This window comes from Orbicella faveolata, unplaced genomic scaffold (genome assembly GCF_042242905.1).
Source record: "Orbicella faveolata isolate gen_17 unplaced genomic scaffold, um_ofav_v1 contig_37, whole genome shotgun sequence".
NCBI classification, from domain to species: Eukaryota; Metazoa; Cnidaria; class Anthozoa; order Scleractinia; family Merulinidae; genus Orbicella; species Orbicella faveolata.
The window spans coordinates 2509299-2530979 of NW_028301566.1; the positions used below are offsets into that span (position 1 = coordinate 2509299).

Genomic DNA, 21681 nt, shown 5'->3' on the forward strand with positions numbered 1-21681 from the left:
ATGTTCGAATTTACTGCTTGCTGTGAATTATTTAATAGCTGGGAAAGATACAAGAAATGCTTGCCCTGCTTGCCCTTCTTGGTTTTACAGTTTAATAACTCCAGGGCATTTAATAACTCGAGGTAGATACGCAACGAGGAACATGCACCGAAGTGTCGAAACCCGACAAAGAAAACCAAATTGGGTGATGAATATTCAAGCGACACAATAGTGGATGTTGGCAGATTTTGGGCCCGCCTCATAAGGACATGAATGGCTGAGCTTCAGGGAACTGGAAGCGAAGATCCGGTGACTCTATTGACTCAATACGCTCAAAACTAGAAGCTGTGTTCAGTACACAAATCTTTTAGCACTCCGGAAAATCTGGCCTGACCGCAAGACATGAACACGGCGGCGTCCCCTGTATTAGGTACAGTGTTCTCCACTTTGTTGCCATTTGTACGTAAAGCTAAAATTATTCTCTGTGTTTACGATGTTTATGGTTTAATACAAAGATGAGTTCGGGATGGATTTATTCTTGCCGCCGTTTACGTGACCAGGAGAATTTAAATCAACGATCTTCCCCATAGGAAAACGCTACGCAATATCATCGTTTAAATAATTTGTGATCCAAGAGGTTTGGTTCTATGTTTGGGTTTATATCTAACCTACCAGAGTTTTGCCGGTTCCTTATATGCGAAAGCGAGTCATTTCAAACAGAAGTGGTTACTAATACCTAAATTGTTGGCGTTAAGAACTTTCTTTTACCAAGCGTAAACTTACATTCTGAAAGGAAAATATTTCAGGCTTACGAGTGGTGTTGACAACCAGTGGATCGGAACTCAGACAAATTTACCACCGAAGATGTCAGGGCAAGACGTGGAATTGGCACAATACGCCAACTTAATGAGTCCAATTTGTCAGTATGATTTCAGAGCACTGTTTCCGCGCATTGTTGATCAGCATATTTTGCCACCTTCCATTCGACTGTACAAGAACTGACCGTACATTTATAAAGAGATCGACTTAACCTTTTATTCCCATACCCCTTTATAACAAGATAGTAATTAGTTTATGTCGTTAAACCGAAAACAAATGCTAAACTGCTGCGCTCTAGTGGTCAGGTTACTTCGCTAGGAAGGTTCACCGACTATTGGATCTCACTAAGAACCGAAAAATCGATGGGAAAACCAACTCTTACAAGGCCATGCAGAAATAGACAAAAGTCTATTTCGATCTAGTTCCCTCTGAGAAAATTCCACTCGCTGTTGTTTTATCACAACAGTCTGCAGATGTCCCCCAGTTTTTATTCATTTACAAGTCATCCATCGGCCATAGCTGTCAATTCTATGAAAACTCTTTCTCTTTGTTTATTTCAAAAACTGTGTTGATACAATATTCGAATAAGGAACGTATGTAGCTTGTTTCACGTAAAATGGAAAATCCGGCGTGAAATTTGCCCGCTCTATAGAGTCAATCGAGCAGATTGCAGCTCAAAAGTAAACAATTTATAACAGTGGCGAAATCTGTTTGAGGAGACGGCTTAAGTTTGTGGAGTTGAACCCATATACACCTGGCGATATTTTCTTCCTTTTCAAAATTTCCTCAAAACGTAAGAGAAAGTTATGAAAGGGCTGAGAAATCGTTGCAATAACCTGTTTTGATTGACACAGCCAGGATGGCGCACAGTTACCTCTGTGTGGGGGTCAGATAAAAATATTTCATACATGAAAACTACTTTGCAGTTAAAAGAAAAGAAAAACTTCGAATGTGGTTTTCTGTCAATACACGAAGTTGCGAATACTTAAGGACAAAGGAAGCTTTTTTATTTCATCTCTTTGGTGATGGGTATCAACGGTTTACAGCGCCGCCCCAAAGGGGCTACCGATTCGTTTGAAAGAAGACTACTTCAGAAGCGCACTCTCTAGATTAACATCTAGATACTTGCTGTTGGCAGAAAAGATTGAAGATACATAAAAATACTAGAATTAATCTCTTTAAATTTCGAAGAAAGAATGACTTTCAAGCCGCATATTTGTGGCTGAAGGAAGAATTTGTCTGTATTGAAAGAAAAGGAAGATGCCATATTAGCAGCCTTAGGGCACGTAAACAGATTTGCGCGCAGTAAATTGATTTAAACCTCAAGTTTCCCGAGGGAATATGTTTGTACATGCGGAACACATTCATTTACAGGCTTTACAGCTTATGGGAATCAGGATAACCCAGACAAGATCAGCTTGTAGGGAAAAATGCTTGCATACGTATTTTATTTGAAAACAACCTTAGATTACTGTTAGTTGACCTCAGAACACCTGTGATTTAGGCTAACTGTGCATTTAGTAAGACTTCAAGTAGAGAATATTCCAGAAATCCTAATTTTACCTGCATAAAGTCTTTATTATAACTCTACAAAAATTACGAAGCCTTGGGTTGACTTTTTCCATTGCTTAAGGTTTCGTTTTCGGACCCTTTATGAATTAGTCGAACCACAAGACAAGAATAAAATTAGACTGCATGCCCACATGCAATTTTAGAATTATCCTGAAGATAAGTTCGCTGAACGCAAAACGTGTTTTAAATAGCATTTTCGTTGCTCCCTTTGACCTCACGGCATATACCAAAGTTTGAACTGATGATCTTTACCTTTCCCGAGTAAGTGTAGGAAACCACAACATGGCACGAAAGACTAATTCGGACGAGAAGTACGTTGAAAACTTCTGTCAGTGAGAAAACCAAGTACAATTTGACTTGAACTGGGGAAGACGAGAATTAAGTTGAATATGCGACACTAAGATGGACCAGATGTTTTAAATCTCAGAGACTGAAATTAAACGGAACTCTCTGCATGTTTACCTACCGTATTCAGCGGAAAACTTGCTCTGAGGCGTTCGTGCAAACAATTCGTTGGGTATATGTCATTAGAAATACTTCACAGCACCGTATTTTTCTATAGCTGAAAGCGAGGAAAGAATGGCAAAGAAATACCAGGGGACTGAATGCCAGAAACAACAGCTAACGAAAGGAATATACTAGCTTTCCCTGGGAACACTTAATATGTGATGTGTAAATAAAACTGTATTACAAGAGGAAGCGTTGAAACTCAATACTACCAAGTCTTTCCTGCGACTCCCTCAGGTTAGCTGTACTTCTGTAGGATAGTGTAGCTGCGATGCTCTTTAAAAAAAAATTGTTAATTTCCTTGGAATAAAACATCGGAATCGGAGCACATGTTACATGTATTTCACAACCAAAGTTTTACAAAATTGTTTTGACGCAAAATAGGCTATTTTTTTCTCCACTAAGGTCGCTACAAAAGAACTATGTCACGCTCACTCATAAGTACTCGCTTAAACTAGAAAAATACACACTGTTTCAATGCGACGACAGACTTTTGAAAATGAGCAACTTTGCCTCATCCTTCACAGCCACACGAGCAGCGACAAGCAGCTGCAAACGAAAGGAACCTTTTGAAAAATTTTAGCATAACATTACCCTTTGAGCTTGTTGACTTCCGACATCACAGAAAACAGCCTTCAACACTTCTTTGTGGGTTTCTGAGACTTTCAGGATCGTGTAACTTCTGCGCGACTATTTTTTCCTAAAATCTATTTATTTTACAGCAGCAACTGTTTGTGTAGTTCACTACAGTCAGCGGCGCACATTTTTAGCGATCCAGTTTTTTTTCGGCAGGCGGGCGATAATCTTCCAAAAGCACACAATACATTTCTTGAATAAAATTTCTTGGACGCCGCGCAGCTTTCGCTGTTGCTAATTCTAGCCGTGCTATCTTTCATTCCTTTCTTTCCAGCCTCTGACTTAGCTACAAAACCGATTTTCAATAATAACAAGACGAGTGAAAGGCAAGTCACGACAAGCCGTATCTTCCGACACTAAACACAGGTATCACTTACACATATTGCCTGAAGCAGTGTGCAAACAAATGCGATTAGAATAGGTTAATAGTTATTTTATTTATTCAAGAAATATTACTGCTTTACAATGAGAGAGCATTTTTGCTAAGAAATTAGATTGACTCTGAGAATCAACGTGAAGAATGAGGTGTAGAAAAGCTATAACGCATTACTCCCACAAACATCTACCCACACTGTTTGGCGGCGACCCACTTAGTCACAACTCAGAAAACAGAGATGAAAGATCTGCCGCCAGGATCACACCTCTTGTTATTAAAGGCGTGAGTGTATAAGTGTGTATTTAACCGCAATGATTTGTTCTCTCAAGGAGATATACATGTATACTCTATTTGAAGGTAAAAGAATCTCATTTAGGGAATATTTGCATGCCTTTTTGGAAAATAAACGGCGAGGCTTTGGATGAGTGCAACACTATACCGTACAACGCGAACACCGATAAAATAGTTATCAGCAACGGAAGGGAGACAATAGGGTTGAACACTGATCGTTGGTTAACCTCTTGAGTATTATAAGATTAAAGTTACGTGGCGATCTATGACTGGAATGTATCAGAATACGAGACGAAAACGCATCGGTGTCGCGCTCAGAACATTTAAGGATGGTTCGTGTGTTGTCAATAATACATACCCAGCCATAGTATTAACCACTTTAGAAATGAATGGCTTGTAATTATAGCGATGAATATTACGAGAAGCCACTTAATTAGAGCCATTCACTTGACCGTCAAGCAACGACCGAGAGGTCTGTTTAGTCAGAGTCAAAATATAAAACCACTGCGTGATTCACAAAGAGCTTGTTGTTTTTATATTTCAATATTAATAGTGTGCAACGATCTCGCTTTTGAAAGCGTTTATACAACTTATATGGCAAGCGAACGAACAGAAAAGGAAACGTTTACAAAGACCCGGCAATCACATGTGACTTACAATGTGATTCTTGCTTAAACAAAAAATTGCGTTTAAGCCAAAAAAAGGGTTTGTTAAGCTGAATAAGGGAATTTGATCTCGTCTATAGGCAGCAAACGGACAAACTTTTGGCGCGTTGAAGGCGCGCCTTCCACGCCGAAAAGAAAGCCACACGAGAGTAGAAAACAACGAGCTAAAATCAAAGAAACCGACAACATTGATCCGTGTCGAAGCAAAATGATCATTTTATGGAATAAATGCCACTGCGTACTCAAATAGATAAAGCCTGCACACCCAGGCCTTGTCCTTATCCCCGTCCCTGGTTTTGCAAGTGTATGGATAGGAACCAATCCGTGTAATTAACCGATGAAATTGAAATTTGTGCCTCGATTGACCTAAAGCTTTGAGTTTTGTAGAAGTCTCCGCCGTATCTTCTGCGGTTCAATTGTCCGACTTGTAGAAAGAATAGCCTGAAAGCAAAGCCAATTGCCCATGAGATTTCACATTGTCTCGAAGCCGCCAAAGTATCTGCAATTGGCGGTATCGAATTTCAAAGGCGTTCTTTCTGTCGCGAAACCACTTGTGAGCGACAGCTCTACCTGTCAACATGCCGTCAATATAATCACAGCCGTGACACCCGAACTTAAGAAATAACGCAACTCCAATCAACACGAATAATTTTCCACTTAAAATTAATCTTCGTTGTTAGGTGCGCTTTTAATGGCAGCTTACCTGAACTATTCAAAGAAAGGATTGTAAAAACTCTCTGCGTGTGACCAAGTTGTTGTTTCTATCGTCTTCGACGCGTTTTCCAATTTTTGGTATTTTTTCCATGGTGAACAATTGGTGATATCTGCAGGTGGCGTGCGCGGATGTCATTCGGTTATTGCACGTGCGTTCTGAGCACAGTGGTTCAGTAGAAACTTCCTCTCCCCGGTTGTGATTGGACATTTAACATTTTTCCGGCAAAGCTTGAATCACTGAGAATATTTGTGCCTTCGCTTCGCCATTGAGGGAGGTATTATAATAGGCCATTGTAAACCAATTATTTCGATTCCTAGACCGATTAGGTAACCTCTGCTTTCAAATCTGGAATCTGTGATCTCCAGAGCGAGCTAGTTACGGCATAGAAGGTTGATCTACGAAGTCACCCTTTCAAATTGTCGTTGCGATGGTGCTATTTGCCTTTTAATGCACGTGTACACTGCAGATTGTTCGGTCCCGGTTGGTCACAGAACAATCAATCAAACTGTCACATGTCATTACGGACAAGACAATAAAAAAAGACGCTTGGCCGCCCTTTCTACCAATAGCTTAGTTGTTGAGGTGTCAAATCGATAGAGCAAGGCCTGCTTTCAAACGGAGCGGCCTGCCAGACAACACGACTGAATTTCTGATAATTCAGGTTCGCGCGCGAAATGTTTACCACGCTCGAGCAGTGTGGAATTCGGCTGCCTTGAGGAAATTAAGCTTGTGTTCCGATCGACCAAACAGGTGGAATGAAGGGAGCCCCTCGTACAGATTGTAGATAGTAAACTACAAAAGCAGAGAAGTCAATCGTATCACAGAAACAATTACACAAACAGCAATATTGTGGCGAGTTTGCAACTATTGACCAGCCTCACCAGGCTTAGAAATTCTGTGATAAAACATCTCGAAATACGAGTGCAAGGTAACCTCCGCAAAGACTCGGTCGAGTCGCAGTGACTTGAACGCGCATATCATCCCGATGACTATGGAAGATAGCTGCCACCGGAAGCGCCCCAAAATAATCGGTTAGTTCCATAGTAGAGGAAACGAATCAATTTTATAAGATGGTTGCTGCTAAGAGTTTGATTTTACAAAGTTGCTTTGCGATCTGTTAACAGGGAAAGCGAGCTGTGAGCAAAATGGTGGTCAGACTAGGAGAATGAGCGTGTGCACGGGCTGCCAGGAACCGATCGAGGACCGATTTGTGATGAAAGTAATGGACGAACCATGGCATGAAAGCTGTTTGCAGTGCTGTATATGTAGAAACACGTTATCACGATCATGCTTCAGCAAAGATAGGAAGCTCTACTGCAGGACAGACTACGAAAAGTAAGTAACTCTTCAAGCCTCACTTGGCGGTTGTGAATATTGTCGCGTTAGATGACGACCTCTCCATCCCCCTGTTCTCATTAAATATTTTTATAATTAACAATTTTTCTCCAAGTACCTAATACATTACCGAGCAAAAGGACTGTTGTTGATTTCAAGCTACTTGTAATTTATGAAATCAACAAAGCTTCCTCATCTGTCTTCGACCCAAAAGATTTGACGCGGGCACTAGTCGCGTATTCAAGTCGCTACAGGCGATGCTTCTCAATAAATTTCTTTTAATGTGGTGATAATAATTTTTCTAAACGTCCCAGTTAAATATATCGAGGTATCAAATTTTCTGAAATGCTTCTCAACAAGTTGCGGCGTTCGTTCACCAGTTGTCCGCCACGGCGATCATCCCGAAATTATATTTACATCACAGCTCTAAACATATACATGTTAACTATGCATCGGTTCCTTTGAACATCTAAAGCGTAAGGCCGCCTGCCGATCTTGGAAAATATGAATAATTATTGCGTTTTCTGACTTATTTCGCCTTTTAATGTGATTAACGTGTTGAAAAGCACAGAACGCAACTCGGATACTTTTAGCTCCTAATTTTCGCGCTCTCGTGTAGTAACGTGCGAAGTCACTACAAGCAAATGTATGCCTACAGGAAGTTCTTTTGAATGTGTTAATCAAACTTGGATCTTGAAATGATAGATGTCTTCCGTTATTCTTGTAGTACGCATACGTCTGCTTTTGGCATCATTTATGTTTTAAATATTTCAATGTGCGTCTGGGTTTTCAACAGTTGATTTTGTGGAGGTCTGGGTTTTTCTTTTTTTCGCGCGCTCGCGAGTTTCACTTGAGCTGTAGCCAGGTCTTCAGAACTTTTCCGTGATGATTCTTTTACCAGTCAATTTATTGTCAAAGCTCAGTGTGCTCGGACGTAGCGACTTTAAACGCTAACGAGACAAGTGGAAATGGACACGGAGAACAAAAAAATATATCTTCTTCTTAAGTTGTTTTCAATATTTTGCCGAGTCTTTTGATATAATCCGTGTTACTTTATTCTCAGAAAATAAAATTCCGAATGAAAGCAAGATTGCCTGAGCGGAAATTTGTCTCTTAGAGCACAATTAAGGCTCTTTTCATAGGACAGTAAAGTTGAGACAAATTACTAAGAAAGATTTCAATTTGGGTCGCTTTTGGTTACTTAGAACGATGCCTGAATGCTACATTTAAATCAGCTCACCGTGTATTACTCTACTGTTATATTAGTAGCCTGAAAAATGATTACTTATCATTACTTGAAAAGAGTACAACTTATCAGTATAAAGACATTTTTCATTTGTCTGAAAGGTTTTTGGTCCATTTGTCCGGAAGATTTGTTCCAAAAATCGGTTAGCGGCGAAGTTTTTATTTTTGTAATTGAATGTTTGCGTAAGGACGGATCTATTACCATTGTCAATCACACAAACCATTAAGTGTTCTAGGGCGAAGTGGTTCGTTCCAGGCCGTTGTTCGCTCTTCTATTTATCTCAGCATAATATTACTGGCTATGCTTTCAAAGACCGGTTTTTTTTTTTCGGCTGCGTTCTTTAAAATAAAACGATGTTGCCGTGGATATTGAAAACTTAAAACGGAGCCGCCTTATGAAGTATTTGTTTAGAATGTGTTAGCTACTGATTTACCTCAAGCGAGAAAATCAGAACGTGGATTTCTCTTTTTTATCGATTGCAATGAAGGATATATTCTTTACGAATACGCGTGTGAATATAAACTTTCAAGGAGCCGCAAACGACGGGAATTGTCGCGCGCAAAAGAGAAATCATACTTGTCAATGAAACACTTGTCTGGCTTGTGTGCATCGAGTATTCAACATCAAAGCGGCCATATATAATGAGCAAATGAAAACACCGTCGGATGTATTGAAGTTATCTGCCTTGCCAACCTTTCTACACGTTTTGTCCTTGAAGTAGGTGTTGAATCCTCCGGAAATATAGAATCGAAAAAAACTAGTATAATTATCGACTATAAGCTACGGCAAACACGGCTACATGTGTTCACTTGCTTTTCGAAAATCTTGTTGGTCTGTTCAAAAAAGCTTTGGCATAAACATCGGCGACTTCTTTGAAGCGCTTGAAACAGTGCTGTTTTATTTTATTCGATGTATAAGCAAATTATGTTGTTAAACTTCGATGTACGCGACAAAGAGGTACTGAGGAACAACGGAGATCCAAAGTGAAATCCTCCTAGTTAAGGGTGGAATAAAGTTTGAAATTCACGGACGCTACAAAATCTGATCAAAGAAAATGTGAATAATTCATTAGACCTTACACGACCTTTGCAAACACACCTAGCAGTTTATAGGTTATTCTTTTGTTATTTTCGTCTCTAAATTCAATGAATTTTTTCTTTTTGCTCGCGATAAATGTTCAGTCTTTTTTTGTGGACAGGACAAAAAATGTTTCGTTTGAATGTGAATAGGAAGGTTAAATTTTGTTTGAGCGACAAACTCAATCTACACAATGACAGATTTTTGACAATTTTGAAACACTCGAAAGCAGCTAAAAATAATTTTCAAACGACCTAAATTCTCAGTGAGAAATGGAAACAGCTAATCAGCTTACGACCGAAAAAGCCCTTCTTAGATTTAGTCAGCTTTAAGTACTTGAATTTGACAGTTGTCCCTAAAAAAAAAGGTTTACTCAGTGATAAGGAAATTTCTCGTTGGCAGACTCTTTCAGAGCCATAAAAGGCGAAGCTGAATTAGCGCTTAAAAGGATTGTCTTATTTTCGAAAACTTTGTTTTCGCTCTTCATAGTACAGGGCTATTTATCTTTCGGTTCTTCATCGCAAACGGTCTTATAATGAAATTAGTGATTTTTCTTCACTTTTAAAACGTGCCTCAGTTTAGGTGCGAGTTGTGTTACAAGTCAAGTCAATGGTTGTTTGACAGCCATGCTAAAATTTCTATTGGTTCCCTCTTGAAGCCGAATAGTTTATCCCGACAATTTTGTCGCTGGAGATTGCCTCTATCAAAATCTAACTAAAAAAATCAGCTTGGGTTTTCTAAATTGGAAAAGACGACGACTAGAATTGAATTTGGTCCGTTGCCTATTAAAGCGGTTGCGAATTTTCTACTCAAGAAAGTTGTTGTTTACTGAACAGAGAAACTTTGCGGAAAGGAAATATTTCACCCGCAGGATGTCAGTTAAGAGCACGTTTCATTATCAACTGCTGACTTTGAAGTTAGTAAATTTGTGTCGCGTGAGTCAGGGCTTCTATCCTTTTTTTGAAGTCTGCTAGACAAACATCGCAAAATTCCACGACAAAGTTGTTTTCACTGAGTAACCGATTAGTAAAGCGATTGACTGCAAAGACCGATTTATCGCTGAGGTCTGCACCTAACTTTATAGAGCCGTGTCTATGATATTTGACACAGAACGTTTTTGTTGCCCTTTCTTCGAGTTTCATGTAGACATTTATCTTCCAAACCGCTTCGGAATACAGACACGGCTCGAACACAACAATGCCTTACCCGGTGGCCAGAAATTTAAAACTGCTCCAGTTTTCTTAGGTTATCTTGGCAGCTGAGATATTCAACCTTCTTGGGTGTGAGTTACAGTGACCCTATGATAGAGCAAGGTTATCGCACGCTGTTTTTAACGCTAAAGATAGCTCTCAGTTTTGTAAAATTGAGAATCTATGTTACATACTAGACAAAGTATAGATATAAAGACTTCACGTGTAATGGAGTCGAGCCATGACGTCGTTAAAGAGTTGGAAAGAGATTTTACAATTAGATGCGTAGTTTTTGAAAGATTGCCGTATTCCTGAGTGGGTGGAATATAAAACTGACGGCCTAAATATAGTGATTTAAGTATACGTGCTTGAAAATGGAGTTTGGTTTCCGTGAATTGACAAGTTTTTCGCATCCATTTGTTTTGGTTTATAGATAAAACACACCTTGGAAGTTAAATAACCCAAGGTACTTGGCCTTCAAAGAATTGTTTAGTGATATACAACCAAGAGATAGCAGCAACCTTTTGTTTAGTCTTAAAATGCGATATTTTGTCTTCGATACTGATAGGATTTTAATGGAATGCATAGAAGAATCGATAAGTTGTTTTCAGCACTCGACATCCTGCCCAAATATACCAATGTTTTGAAATCGAATCTCTCTTTCGCGCAAACCGCATCTGAAGACCTTTGAATGAGTCGGACAAAAAACATTGCTTATCTGCTAATGTCTATGGGAGTTAAACGTGCAATGATTTTCACCTCCTGAGTATAATGCTAACAATAATGTTTAGATATCCGACAAGGTAGCGAAATTGTGGCGACAAGCAAACCAAAAATGTGACCTTGAACAACTCAATGCTGATAGCGGGAAAGTGATCTTTAAAGGAGCATTCTATTAATCGTTGTTGCTCTAAATAAGCTTTTTCACTTGAGAAAGAGCGTATTATTTATTGTTTCAACTATTCTCCAATTTGTTCGGCACTTGACTAATAATAGCTTCCCTGATGTTCAGCAACTATCCAAGCCGACCTTTGCATGTTTACGCAGGGACTTATCTAAGAGCTTTCATCTGTTTAAGTAAAATCTAGAAAGAGTTTTATATGGAGCAATTTCCGACAGGAAGGCCTGACACGAAAACACCAGTGCCAATTGTTTTCGTAATGCCGGGGGAAAGATTAAATAAAACCGGCTGGACACAAACGTTAAGTATTTAGTGACACTGCTTAACTAAAGCAAGTTTAATGTTTTACGTGTGGCAGTCTTCAGATGTGAATTCATTTCGAATGTGTAATCAGCACACAATTTAAAGAGCATCTTTTCTCTATTTCCCTGAAACATCGAACTTCTTCATAAGACCACAGCGAGCTCACCACTAAAATTTTCAGGAGGCTAAATCAGTAGGGTTTATTTTGAGTAAAATGATTTCTTGTACAAGGCACACTCGTGAATATTGCGGCTCATCGCTTTGAGTGCAGAAAAAGAAGATCTGACATGTCGCGGTTTAATTTTTCCTCAAAATTTGAGCATTCACTTCTAAATAGAGTTTAGGAAGCCAAAGTAAATTTTGAATTATATGAAAGGTGTCGGTCACCAAGTTATCGACCGAGACGTGTACTTTATTTCTTTGAGGAATTTTTATCTTTTCTGCAAAACCCTATATCACAGGTTGGTGTGGCAGCTGAGTCAGTTCAGTGCCAAAGTAATGACCAAGTACGTAAAAAATCACCGAGGTAACTGATGAATCAATTGCTAGCCCAGAGTTTAAGGTATCAGATGATTCTTTAAACGAACAACTGGAACCTTATTAATTTGTTCTCCGGTGTTTCGCTCGTCTACAGATCTAAGGTCAATTCTGCAGTTCAAAATCTTAGATGCTTAGTCTTAGCTCAGATGTCCGACATGTTGGTGTTCCATTGATTTGCAATTCTGATGGAACTTGTCCTTGGAATGTTTTGATTCTTAGGCGTGACTAATGGAGGTTTTTGTTCCTTTCTCCAGCCCCCTTGTACATTAAAAATGATATAAAATTCTCACGGAAACGTTCGGTGTTAAAAATGAAACTCATCAAAGCTCTTGGTTTCAAACAGTTCAACCAAATTGTGGCATTTAAAAACATCATGAATATTTTACAACAGTTTACATAAAATCACGGAACATTTCACTGACTGTAGGTGGAAAATTTGGTAACAGTTTTCTTTAGCCTTGCCTTATGTTTTGAATTGAGTTAAGAGGAGGCGAGTAGCAACTTTGTAGACCTTTTGCTTTTATTCACGAAGAAGAGAAAACATTAGAAATACAATGTTTGCAATTAAAATTAATCAACGGAGTAGTCGCTTTTATCAGCTGACAAACCATGTCTAAAATTATTTAGAAGACGTTTCTTTTGATTTTATCTTATGGTGGCTCTGCTTATAAGGTTAACAGGAAACAGAACGTGTAACATTATTAGCATCCATAAACCCATGGTGGAAAAACATTAATTTATATCAGTTTATTTAAGAGTCAATATGTTGACAAAAAACAAAGGATCGAAAAGGTGATATGGGTCGCTTGTTTACTCAATTGCTGGTCCTTGCAACTCGCACGCGGTCACATCTAGTGACAAATTAGGACAAAACAAGACTTACAGGCTAAATCCCTCACAAGTTAAGGAAAATATCGTAAGAGAATAAAACTCTCAAACTAGCACAAAACTGGCACAACTTAGGTAGAATGGTATATTTTCTCTCTCGAGTAACACCTATGTTGTTTGCTCTTCATGGCAGGTCTGTAAATACCAGGAAAATGAGATATTTAAACGCAAATAGACCAAGCTGGCAGTTGATATGATATCATAAGAGTTTGTTTAAGCAGCTGAGCATGGCTTAAATATTACTCATTATCTAAGTTTACCGAAACGTGGTCGGAGACAGGTTTGTTTTAAGTGAGACGTTAAACGGGGCCATATTATTTACATGCAAGGAATCGATAATTTGTACAGTGGCGAATTAGAGCTACGCTCGTTGGAGGGTTCATAAAGAAAGCTTAGATAGAAAACTTATAGGTAGAAGAAAATAGCTGAAGAGAGAAAGGTCCACTTTCCTTATGCCTTCAAACCAACTTTAATTCTAATGACTCAGGGCGCACTTGTTTGTTTCTTTTCAAACCGTTTTTCTGGTGAGCATGAAGTGTATTTTCTTCAATGCTTTTTACGTTAGTACTGAACACTAAATCAACCTGTGTTGTTAGAATATGGTCCGGAAAAAAACCGTTCAACAAGTGGTGTCGGAGTTTTAATTTCGCATACAAAATAAGCAATTTATCTACAGAAAATCAAACCCTTATTATATTTTTTTATGGATCTTTGCATACCGGTCTCGTACGGTGAGGTGTGAATTTCAGCCTCGTGTTTCTGGTTTCAGTGGCCTAAAATCACTCCCCCCTAAATGAGGTGCTAGCCCATCGCAGGGTTACCTCCCAGGGTGGAGAGAGGTACAGAGAGTGATGTATGTGGAGTAATGTGGAGACAGCGTGGCCGAGTGGTTAGGGCGCCGGAGTTGAAATCCGGAGGTCACTGGTGCGAGTCCCGCTCTAACTACTAAGCTGAAGTTGATTCTCCGTGGACCCTAGTTCAACTCCTCAATCATGCTTAAAAATAGCCGACTGGTCTCCCTCCCGCCAGTTGAGAATGTTAAGCTTTTTATGTCTATTTGACATATTTTTTTCTTTCAGTTGAAGTGGCATGCCTGAGAACCAGCTAGATGTAGCTGAGCGCATTGACCACTATAAACATGCAACAACAACAACATCAGTCAATGCGAAACTTCAACATCCCTCCCCCACACTGCACGGCAATGAACATTTTGAACCTTCAGTTGGTCAATTGCTCATCCCCTGGCCAAAACTGATGTTCGAATGGCCCACCTTAGGGTCGCACTAGGTGATCAAATGTCCCTACCCTGTGGACACATACGGCAAAAATGAATAAAGGAAAAGAAAGAACGTTCCCTCGAACACCCACTGGGTCTTAAAAGTTGTTTGTATACCGTTAAAATATAAAAAGGATTAAATTTTCACGAGCAAAACTAATTAAAATTACCTTCAAACGCAACAGAAAGCTTTCCAAGGCTTTTTTCAGAACCACCACGTTATTTTTTGCCCTTTATGAATGGCAAAATTAAAACAAACAAACAAACGTGGATAGCAGTGGAGAATATCTACTAAGCAGCTATTCAATTTTGCTAATAACCGACCGAGTTGCCTGCTTTTCTTAGTGGTACAGCAGATACCTGCTGCAAATCTTTTACTCATTCCTTTTTCTCAAAGTAATGATTGGTTTTGTTTCTTTTTGTCACTCAGGATGTATGGAACAAAATGCAGTGGCTGCAAGACAACTATTCCAGCCAACGAGTTTGTGATGCGCGCATTAGGCAACGTCTATCATATACAATGCTTCGTTTGCACAATGTGTGGACACCGTCTCGAAAAAGGGCAAGAATTTGCTTTAAAAGATAACAAATTATATTGTAAAGACGACTATGGAAAACTTCCAAGTAAAGGCTCGTCGAGCAGCCCACCTCACAAGCAACAACAGGAAAGTAAGTCAACGTTTTTGAACGTCATGCTTCTATATATGTTTGTTGTTGGTTGTTTATTCGTGTAAGATGTGCAGTGGCTCTGCACAATAGCCCATTTCTGAGTTGCCTTAAGCCCCTCTATGAAAGCGAGGCCTGGTACACAACCATTCATATGAAAATGAGTTTAATTTGCGTGTGAATGAAATCTCATTTTCAAATGAAGGGATGGACACCAAGACTCGCTTTGAGAAAGGGCTAAAATTAATTCGGAAAAAGCCTTATTGAAAGGTTTGTGAGCTGTGGAGCACCGAACATCGAACGCATAGAAGAGGCTAGTCTCTAAACGTGCCGTTATATTGCCTTGCCCCTTTCAGGGCTTATTCCCCTACAAGCTCGTCCAGGCTTACTAACATCGAGTTTCTTTTTCTTTTTGCTTGCTTTGCAGACGTTATTAATAACAGTTTCAAAACTGAAAAAGAAACTAAAACGGAAAAAGGAGATAATTCAGATTCTGACGATTCATCAGTTATAGGTGATGATGAAAACGACGACAAGAAAGGTCCGAAAAGACCACGAACAATACTCACAAGTCAACAAAGAAAAATATTCAAGTCTGCCTTTGAAATTAGTTCTAAACCCTGCAGAAAGGTATAGTGCTTAGCTAGATAACTGATTTTACTGAATTCTAAACCCCGGATAATGCATTTCTAGCGTACTGATTGGTTCACTGAATCTCGGTTGCCAGCCATTGTACCTCTGTTCGACCGAATATGGAAAATGAATGCGGCAAGTGTCGCTTAACTTAAAGGTTTTCGCCGGTGGGGTGAAGAAAAGCTCTGTCCGGCGGAAAAAAATGGCTGAAAGCAGCACAATCGGTAAGCTTTCTATCACGAAAATACTGGAAATAATAGGCAATGACATTCCGAAATGTCATTCCGACATGTCATGATTAGCTCAACTACCTAAAATTTGATACGAAACATTTAATCTAAAGGGCTTGGGTAAATGTGAGTTAAAAGGCAAGGAAAAGCGAAAGAATGAAGAGGAAAAACAGACACCTCGTTACAGTTCAGTTAGTGAAAGCAATTAGGTCTTGTCAATCTATACTTCAGTGAACTCGATCGATTCTGAGCAACACAATCCGCAGTCAGCCGTGTAAACAAATTAACTCTTGCGTCATTGGACTTAAACAAGGCGTATCATTTTCAGCAATGCCATTTTTTCCGAGTCCTGTCGTAAACTTTTTGTAGCTTATCAAAATTTTCCAGAGCGTAGACAACTTTGGAGGTGATTACAGAGTATGCGAAGAAAATTTCGGAAGAAAACAACTGCCTCGCTCGCTCTCGTGACATGCTTCAACACCGCGCGACAAATTTTCCTGCCTTTTTTAACCATCGCTTCATTTAGATCAAGCTGAAATGTCCACATCGTCCAGTCGCTTGAAAAATTTTATACAACAATTATTTCATTCGCCCTTGTTGGATACGGGGTGAATATAATATCTTCAACCTGGGCCAATGGAATAATTGTAAGCATTTTGTTGGTGGGAAATCTCAGTTGTAAAGCTTTGTGGACACAGAGAGGGTAGGCATGCTGATTTATGATAATAATACTACTGACTTCCCAACTACTCAGACTTGTCCCTTTTTGGCACGAGATCCAGAGCCCGGGAATTGGAACCCTTGACTGGATCAAAGTGTTGTGTCTTTGGAAAGGACACTTCACTTTCACAGTCCTTCTCCCCACCCAAGGGTATAGACCCCCATACATAGCTGTTGATGAAGTTAGTGAATTCTGGGGCTTACCTGTCAAAATATAGTTTAGCTAGCTAGCTTGTGGTGGACTAACATGTCATACAGAGATGGGTAGCAAATTCTCCACGGAGCAGCGTAGCAAATTTTCTGAGAGGAGGTCATCCTGAAACATTAGAACAAAACACCATGGAGCAAGAAGAGGAGTGGGTGATAGAAAAAAGCATAAATATTCTTCCTCTTTCCATCCATTCCAGATATTGTCATCATTAACATGGCTTTATTGTGTCTTTTTGCTCTCACTAAAAGGTTAGAGAAGAACTTTCAAGAGAAACAGGTCTTAGCGTTCGTGTTGTTCAAGTCTGGTTTCAAAATCAGAGAGCTAAGGTAACTATTTGTTTGCCAAGAGGTGTTTTTGCCGAAGTCATTCAAGGAATATTTGTGTACATTCGGGATCAGAACCATTGGCTTAGTTCATCAGATAATGTGTTACTGCGCGAATGGTTGTATAAGTAAATCAAGCGTTCAATAATTGAATTGTTATATTTCTGGACAGATAAAAAAACTCGCTAGAAGGAATAATCCTGAATCCGATGGGGCTGCAAGTTGTAGAGTTAGTAATCGACAAAGAAGTCTTAAGAAAAGTAAAGACGGAAAATGTAAGTATGCTTCCTACTTTCCTTACGATGCAATAATCCGGTAGAACCAACAAATGTTTCGTTTATCCGTGGGGCAAGATTCTTCAGTTTTTATTAACTCTAACTTGATAATAACTACATGTCATTTCTAAACTTTCATGGAATCCGAATCAAACATTTTCTCTGACTTTTTTCTAAAATTCTCCGTATTTAGATCTGTTTTCCTGCTCAACAGGGTTAATGATCCTTTCCTTCAAGCGGGGTCTTGAGTCTCACCTTCGGATATCGAATACTGTTCTATGAAATCAAATCACTCATATTTTTACATGGTCTTGTGGTAAAGAGACCTGTTTCACGTTTTTGAAATCGTGCCGAAATCGTGCTTTTAATGTGAATGGCGATGTTCCTTGTGATACCTTAACCCCTAAGCCTAAACCTAAGCCCCCTCGGGACCACTTGCAGTACATCTTTGTACGTTTCCCACTTTGTGAACCCAGAGTTTCTAATGAATGAGCGATTCAATCAAAAGTCAATCACGTGACGAGATCTTTTTTCTTTGGTTTAGCTTCAAGTCCGAGAGATAAACGGCGGGCTGACAGAGACAGCTTAGATCTGCCTCCGTCACTCTCCCCTCCCCCACAGCTTCCAGGATCTCAACCCCCTCCTTACGGAATGCTTCCACCTCAATACCAACATTTACAAAATCATATGGGACCAATGATGGGGCCGCCCCAGTTTCAACCTCCGTACCAAGGACCGCTTAATCACATGGACTCGGGTGAAATGCCTATGGAACACGGAATACAAGCCATCGATGAATGTTTGATGCGACAACAGCAGTTTAACCCGGGGGATATGGGCGGATACCCCACCGTTACAAGTCACAATGGTCAGAATCACTTAGAACTTATGCATGACATGATAAATTCATTTTAATTTATTATAATTAAGACGTAAAAAGTATCTTGTACAATGTTTCTCGTCGCAGACAATATATTAGATTATTATCGATGTTGCTATTCGCAAAAAGCTAGAATATGGGATTCATTTCGTTGTTATTTATTTTTGCTGATGCTAGTTTTTAATACATTCCCAGCAAATGTTGTTAAAAAACCGGCTGTGTACGCTTCTTTTTTTTTTTTGGAAAAACTTATTTTATGCCTCGTTCTGTTTACACACAAAAGCTGTTATTTAACATTAAACACATCATCACTCTTGAACAACCTATGGGCAAAGTTGTCACAAAATGACTTAAAAGCAAGAAACTAAAGCTCGGTCAGAAATATAATCAAAGACTTTATTGCCAGTCGAATCACTAAGGCTGCTTAAATTTATCTGCAGACTTGGTCTGCATCAGATAACACGGAAAATTTTCCAATTCCCAATTTCCACCATGATACATTTTACATTGTTAAGGGTGCTAGGTAGGTGAATATCATCATATGAGATCGTTCATGACCCGGCATCGTAAATTCTTGATACTAACTTAAAAGAGAGAGAAATTCAGAGTTAAAGACTAAACGTGGCTAGTGCAGAGAGAATGAAAGGAGAAAGAGAAATTTAGCACGAGCTCTTCTCTGCATTCAGAATTTTTTTTTGTAACTTTGCCCGTAAGTTAATCATTGTGCTTTTATACAGCTCTGTAAGACCTTTTGATGCGTCAACCTCTTCGATGTTTGTAGTATGGCAAACACTGTGATTAAATTCTTAAAACAAGCGTCTAATATAATGAATTTCTGTTGTCAACTTCTTGTTAATCATAGTTTTCCAAGCCTTTTTTTTCTCTTTTTCATTCACATATTCGTTGCACACAAATGATGAAAAACAGCTAATCATTTTCACCGCAGATGCTCTCCACAGTGGAGATACTTGACACGGATTAAGCTTGAATAGCAGAAATATGCTTTCCGAAACGAGCGTACCAACATCAAACCCGTTTCACCGCATTCTGAGCAGTCTAAATGTCATCTAGACACGTCAAACTCGATAACAAGACGCGAAAACTGTCTATTATACTAACGAGAAACGTTTTGAATACTTTATCAAAACATACGGCTTTCAATCCGGATTGGTTGCCGTTAGCTTTCACTCTGGCTTACTTGCGGTTATTCACATCGTCTACAGGGAAAGGGGCTGATTCTCGTGGATAGTATCGAATGCTGACCTCGTTTCTAAAGCGTACTCTGTTGACAGTCCTCAATTAAAACTCTCCTGTAGAGAAATTATATACCTGTTCCTGTACCTTAACGTGACTAGGTGTCATAAATCAACATAAAGATGTCGAAAAACAAACGAAAAAGTTAATGAACGTTAGCGGTCTGGTGAGTGTCGCGTTCAGTTGGTTTCCATTTCAAGTTTCGTTTCTACGGACTCCACATTGAATCAGAAAAGAAGACAAAGAAGAAGAAGAAAAAAAAGAAAACTGCTTTTGCATAGCCTTTGAAGAATTTTCTGATTTTGTAAGATACCTAGGACAAGGTTAGTTTTTTTCTAACAACCACATTTTTGTATTTGGCACACGCCCTGTTCTTTTATTGGATTTTTTCCATACTTATTACTTCATCAAGTTAAGAGTTTTTTCAGCATTTCAAATATATGACTTGAAGTTTAACATGTCAGACGGCTTTAATTTTCTTGCTGAAACAAAATGCCATAAGAACCAAATGAAAAAGGTGTTAGTTAGAAACTGTCATTAGTCAAAAACTGTACTGGTTACAGTAGGGTTTTCATTCCTGGGTATGTGTTTGTAAGCTTATAACAATGCCCCTTTAAGAGCAGGCCTCTTGTTTATTACTTCAATTTATGGAAGCAAAATTGTTGAATCTTGTTTTAGAGCTTGATAGTCGCCAGTTGGGTTGCATCGTTACCCGATCGTTATCGACGAGAGAAATGACTGAAGGAAAAGCAACACAATTCAACGAGCTCAACAGTCCGAAGGCAAATAGAAATACAATCTTTTTTTAATCTTTCGACATAGTTTGAAATCGAGTTCCTTCTGATAATTTAGAGTAAAGAGGGGAAAAAAGGTTTGGCGAGGCCATGAAATTAATGAAAACATTGCAACAAGTTTTGTTTGATGCAAGATTTGATATAAATATACTAGCTTATACTATATTTCAACTCCGTTCGACAGTTATGGTAACAAATAATTAGCATAATTCATTGAGTGCTACCCTAGTTTTTCGCAGGTATAAATACTGCTAGCGCACCACATGTCTCAGGTATAGAGTTGTAATTTTATATTCCATATTAAATTTCGCATGAAGCGAAACACACGGTTTTGTAATGATTTCCTTTCTCGGCCTGGCCTTTTTTCTGCTTTTTCTGACGCAGCTTATGTTTCTTTGCTTGTGATACAGTCAGATGTCCCACATCGAGGAGCATTTTTTTGCCTTTTTTACTTATTCAAAGTTGTTCTTTATTTAGCTCAGTAATAAAACAGAGGTCTGCTCGAAAACATCAGCCTAATATCAAAAAATTATTTTGTTACAGATTCTGACGATGCCGCAACACATTGGTACAACGTGTATTTATAGCAGTTTGCAGACCCTAGCATCAGTCTTAAACCTTTTCTGTACCGTGATCGATATATCAATTCTCCTATCTGGCCACAATACATTTCTTTTAATGTTTGTTGTAAGAATTTGGTGGTTCATCAACAAGTTGATGAATTTTTGTATTTTCATCACCTGTTTGCTTAACAATGTTTGTATATCGTTCAGAGAATTTCGATGTTTGTCACTGTTAGGAGTGTTTGTTGCATTTTTTCGCGACTGAAACTTAAAACTTGGAATGTAGAATTAATGAGGTCAAAAATCTTTGATGTGTTAATAATGTACTTTATATTTATTTACATCTCATTCTCAAAGAGTTCTTATCATAAGGGCGAAAGGAACCCTAGTCTTGAACAAGACATGGGTTCATATTAAATTAAACCGTGTGAAAGGGAAAGCTGTTAAGATGGAGGTTTACTGCAGAATAAATCTTCTATTCTCATAATTTAAGCGACATTGACCTCCTAGTTGTATAATAAATTATATTGATATAAGGTGTAAATAATATTCATTAAAGCAAGAAGGCAGCCTTGATTTCTTGCTCTCATTACTGTGTACAGAATAATCAGATTCTAAAATAAAAGAATTCAAAGTTATTCCTGAATGCTGTTCATTGTGTTGAATGGGGACTGAGGATATCTTGCACTAAAATACCACTGATCTGACCGCCGACGGAACACAAAAATGTGGTCGAATTATTCAATAAGAAACGTTAAAATTTAATATGACACTGGTACTTATCCCTTTAAATGATGTCATCAAAAATCCACGTCC

General features: G+C 38.8%; 1 protein-coding gene across 4 annotated transcripts; it reads left to right on the forward strand.

The window, feature by feature from the left end:
- Nucleotides 1-25: 25 nt before the first annotated feature.
- LOC110048810 (LIM homeobox transcription factor 1-beta-like) lies at nt 26-21503 on the forward strand. 4 transcript variants are annotated; one of them, XM_020754587.2, is made up of 8 exons: nt 28-409; nt 3788-3879; nt 6685-6895; nt 14747-14985; nt 15410-15612; nt 17025-17102; nt 17272-17374; nt 17919-21503. In XM_020754587.2, exons 3-8 carry the CDS (start codon nt 6726-6728, stop codon nt 18287-18289), a joined length of 1164 nt encoding a protein of 387 aa, XP_020610246.1. In that variant the 5' UTR covers nt 28-409; nt 3788-3879; nt 6685-6725; the 3' UTR covers nt 18290-21503. The 4 variants fall into 4 exon arrangements, with proteins under 4 accessions (XP_020610244.2, XP_020610246.1, XP_020610242.2 ...); XM_020754584.2 differs by lacking the exons at nt 28-409; nt 3788-3879 and adding an exon at nt 6086-6591 and having other exon boundaries at nt 17919-18242; nt 20846-21503; XM_020754585.2 differs by lacking the exon at nt 3788-3879 and having other exon boundaries at nt 26-409.
- The last annotated feature ends 178 nt before the right edge of the window (nt 21504-21681 follow it).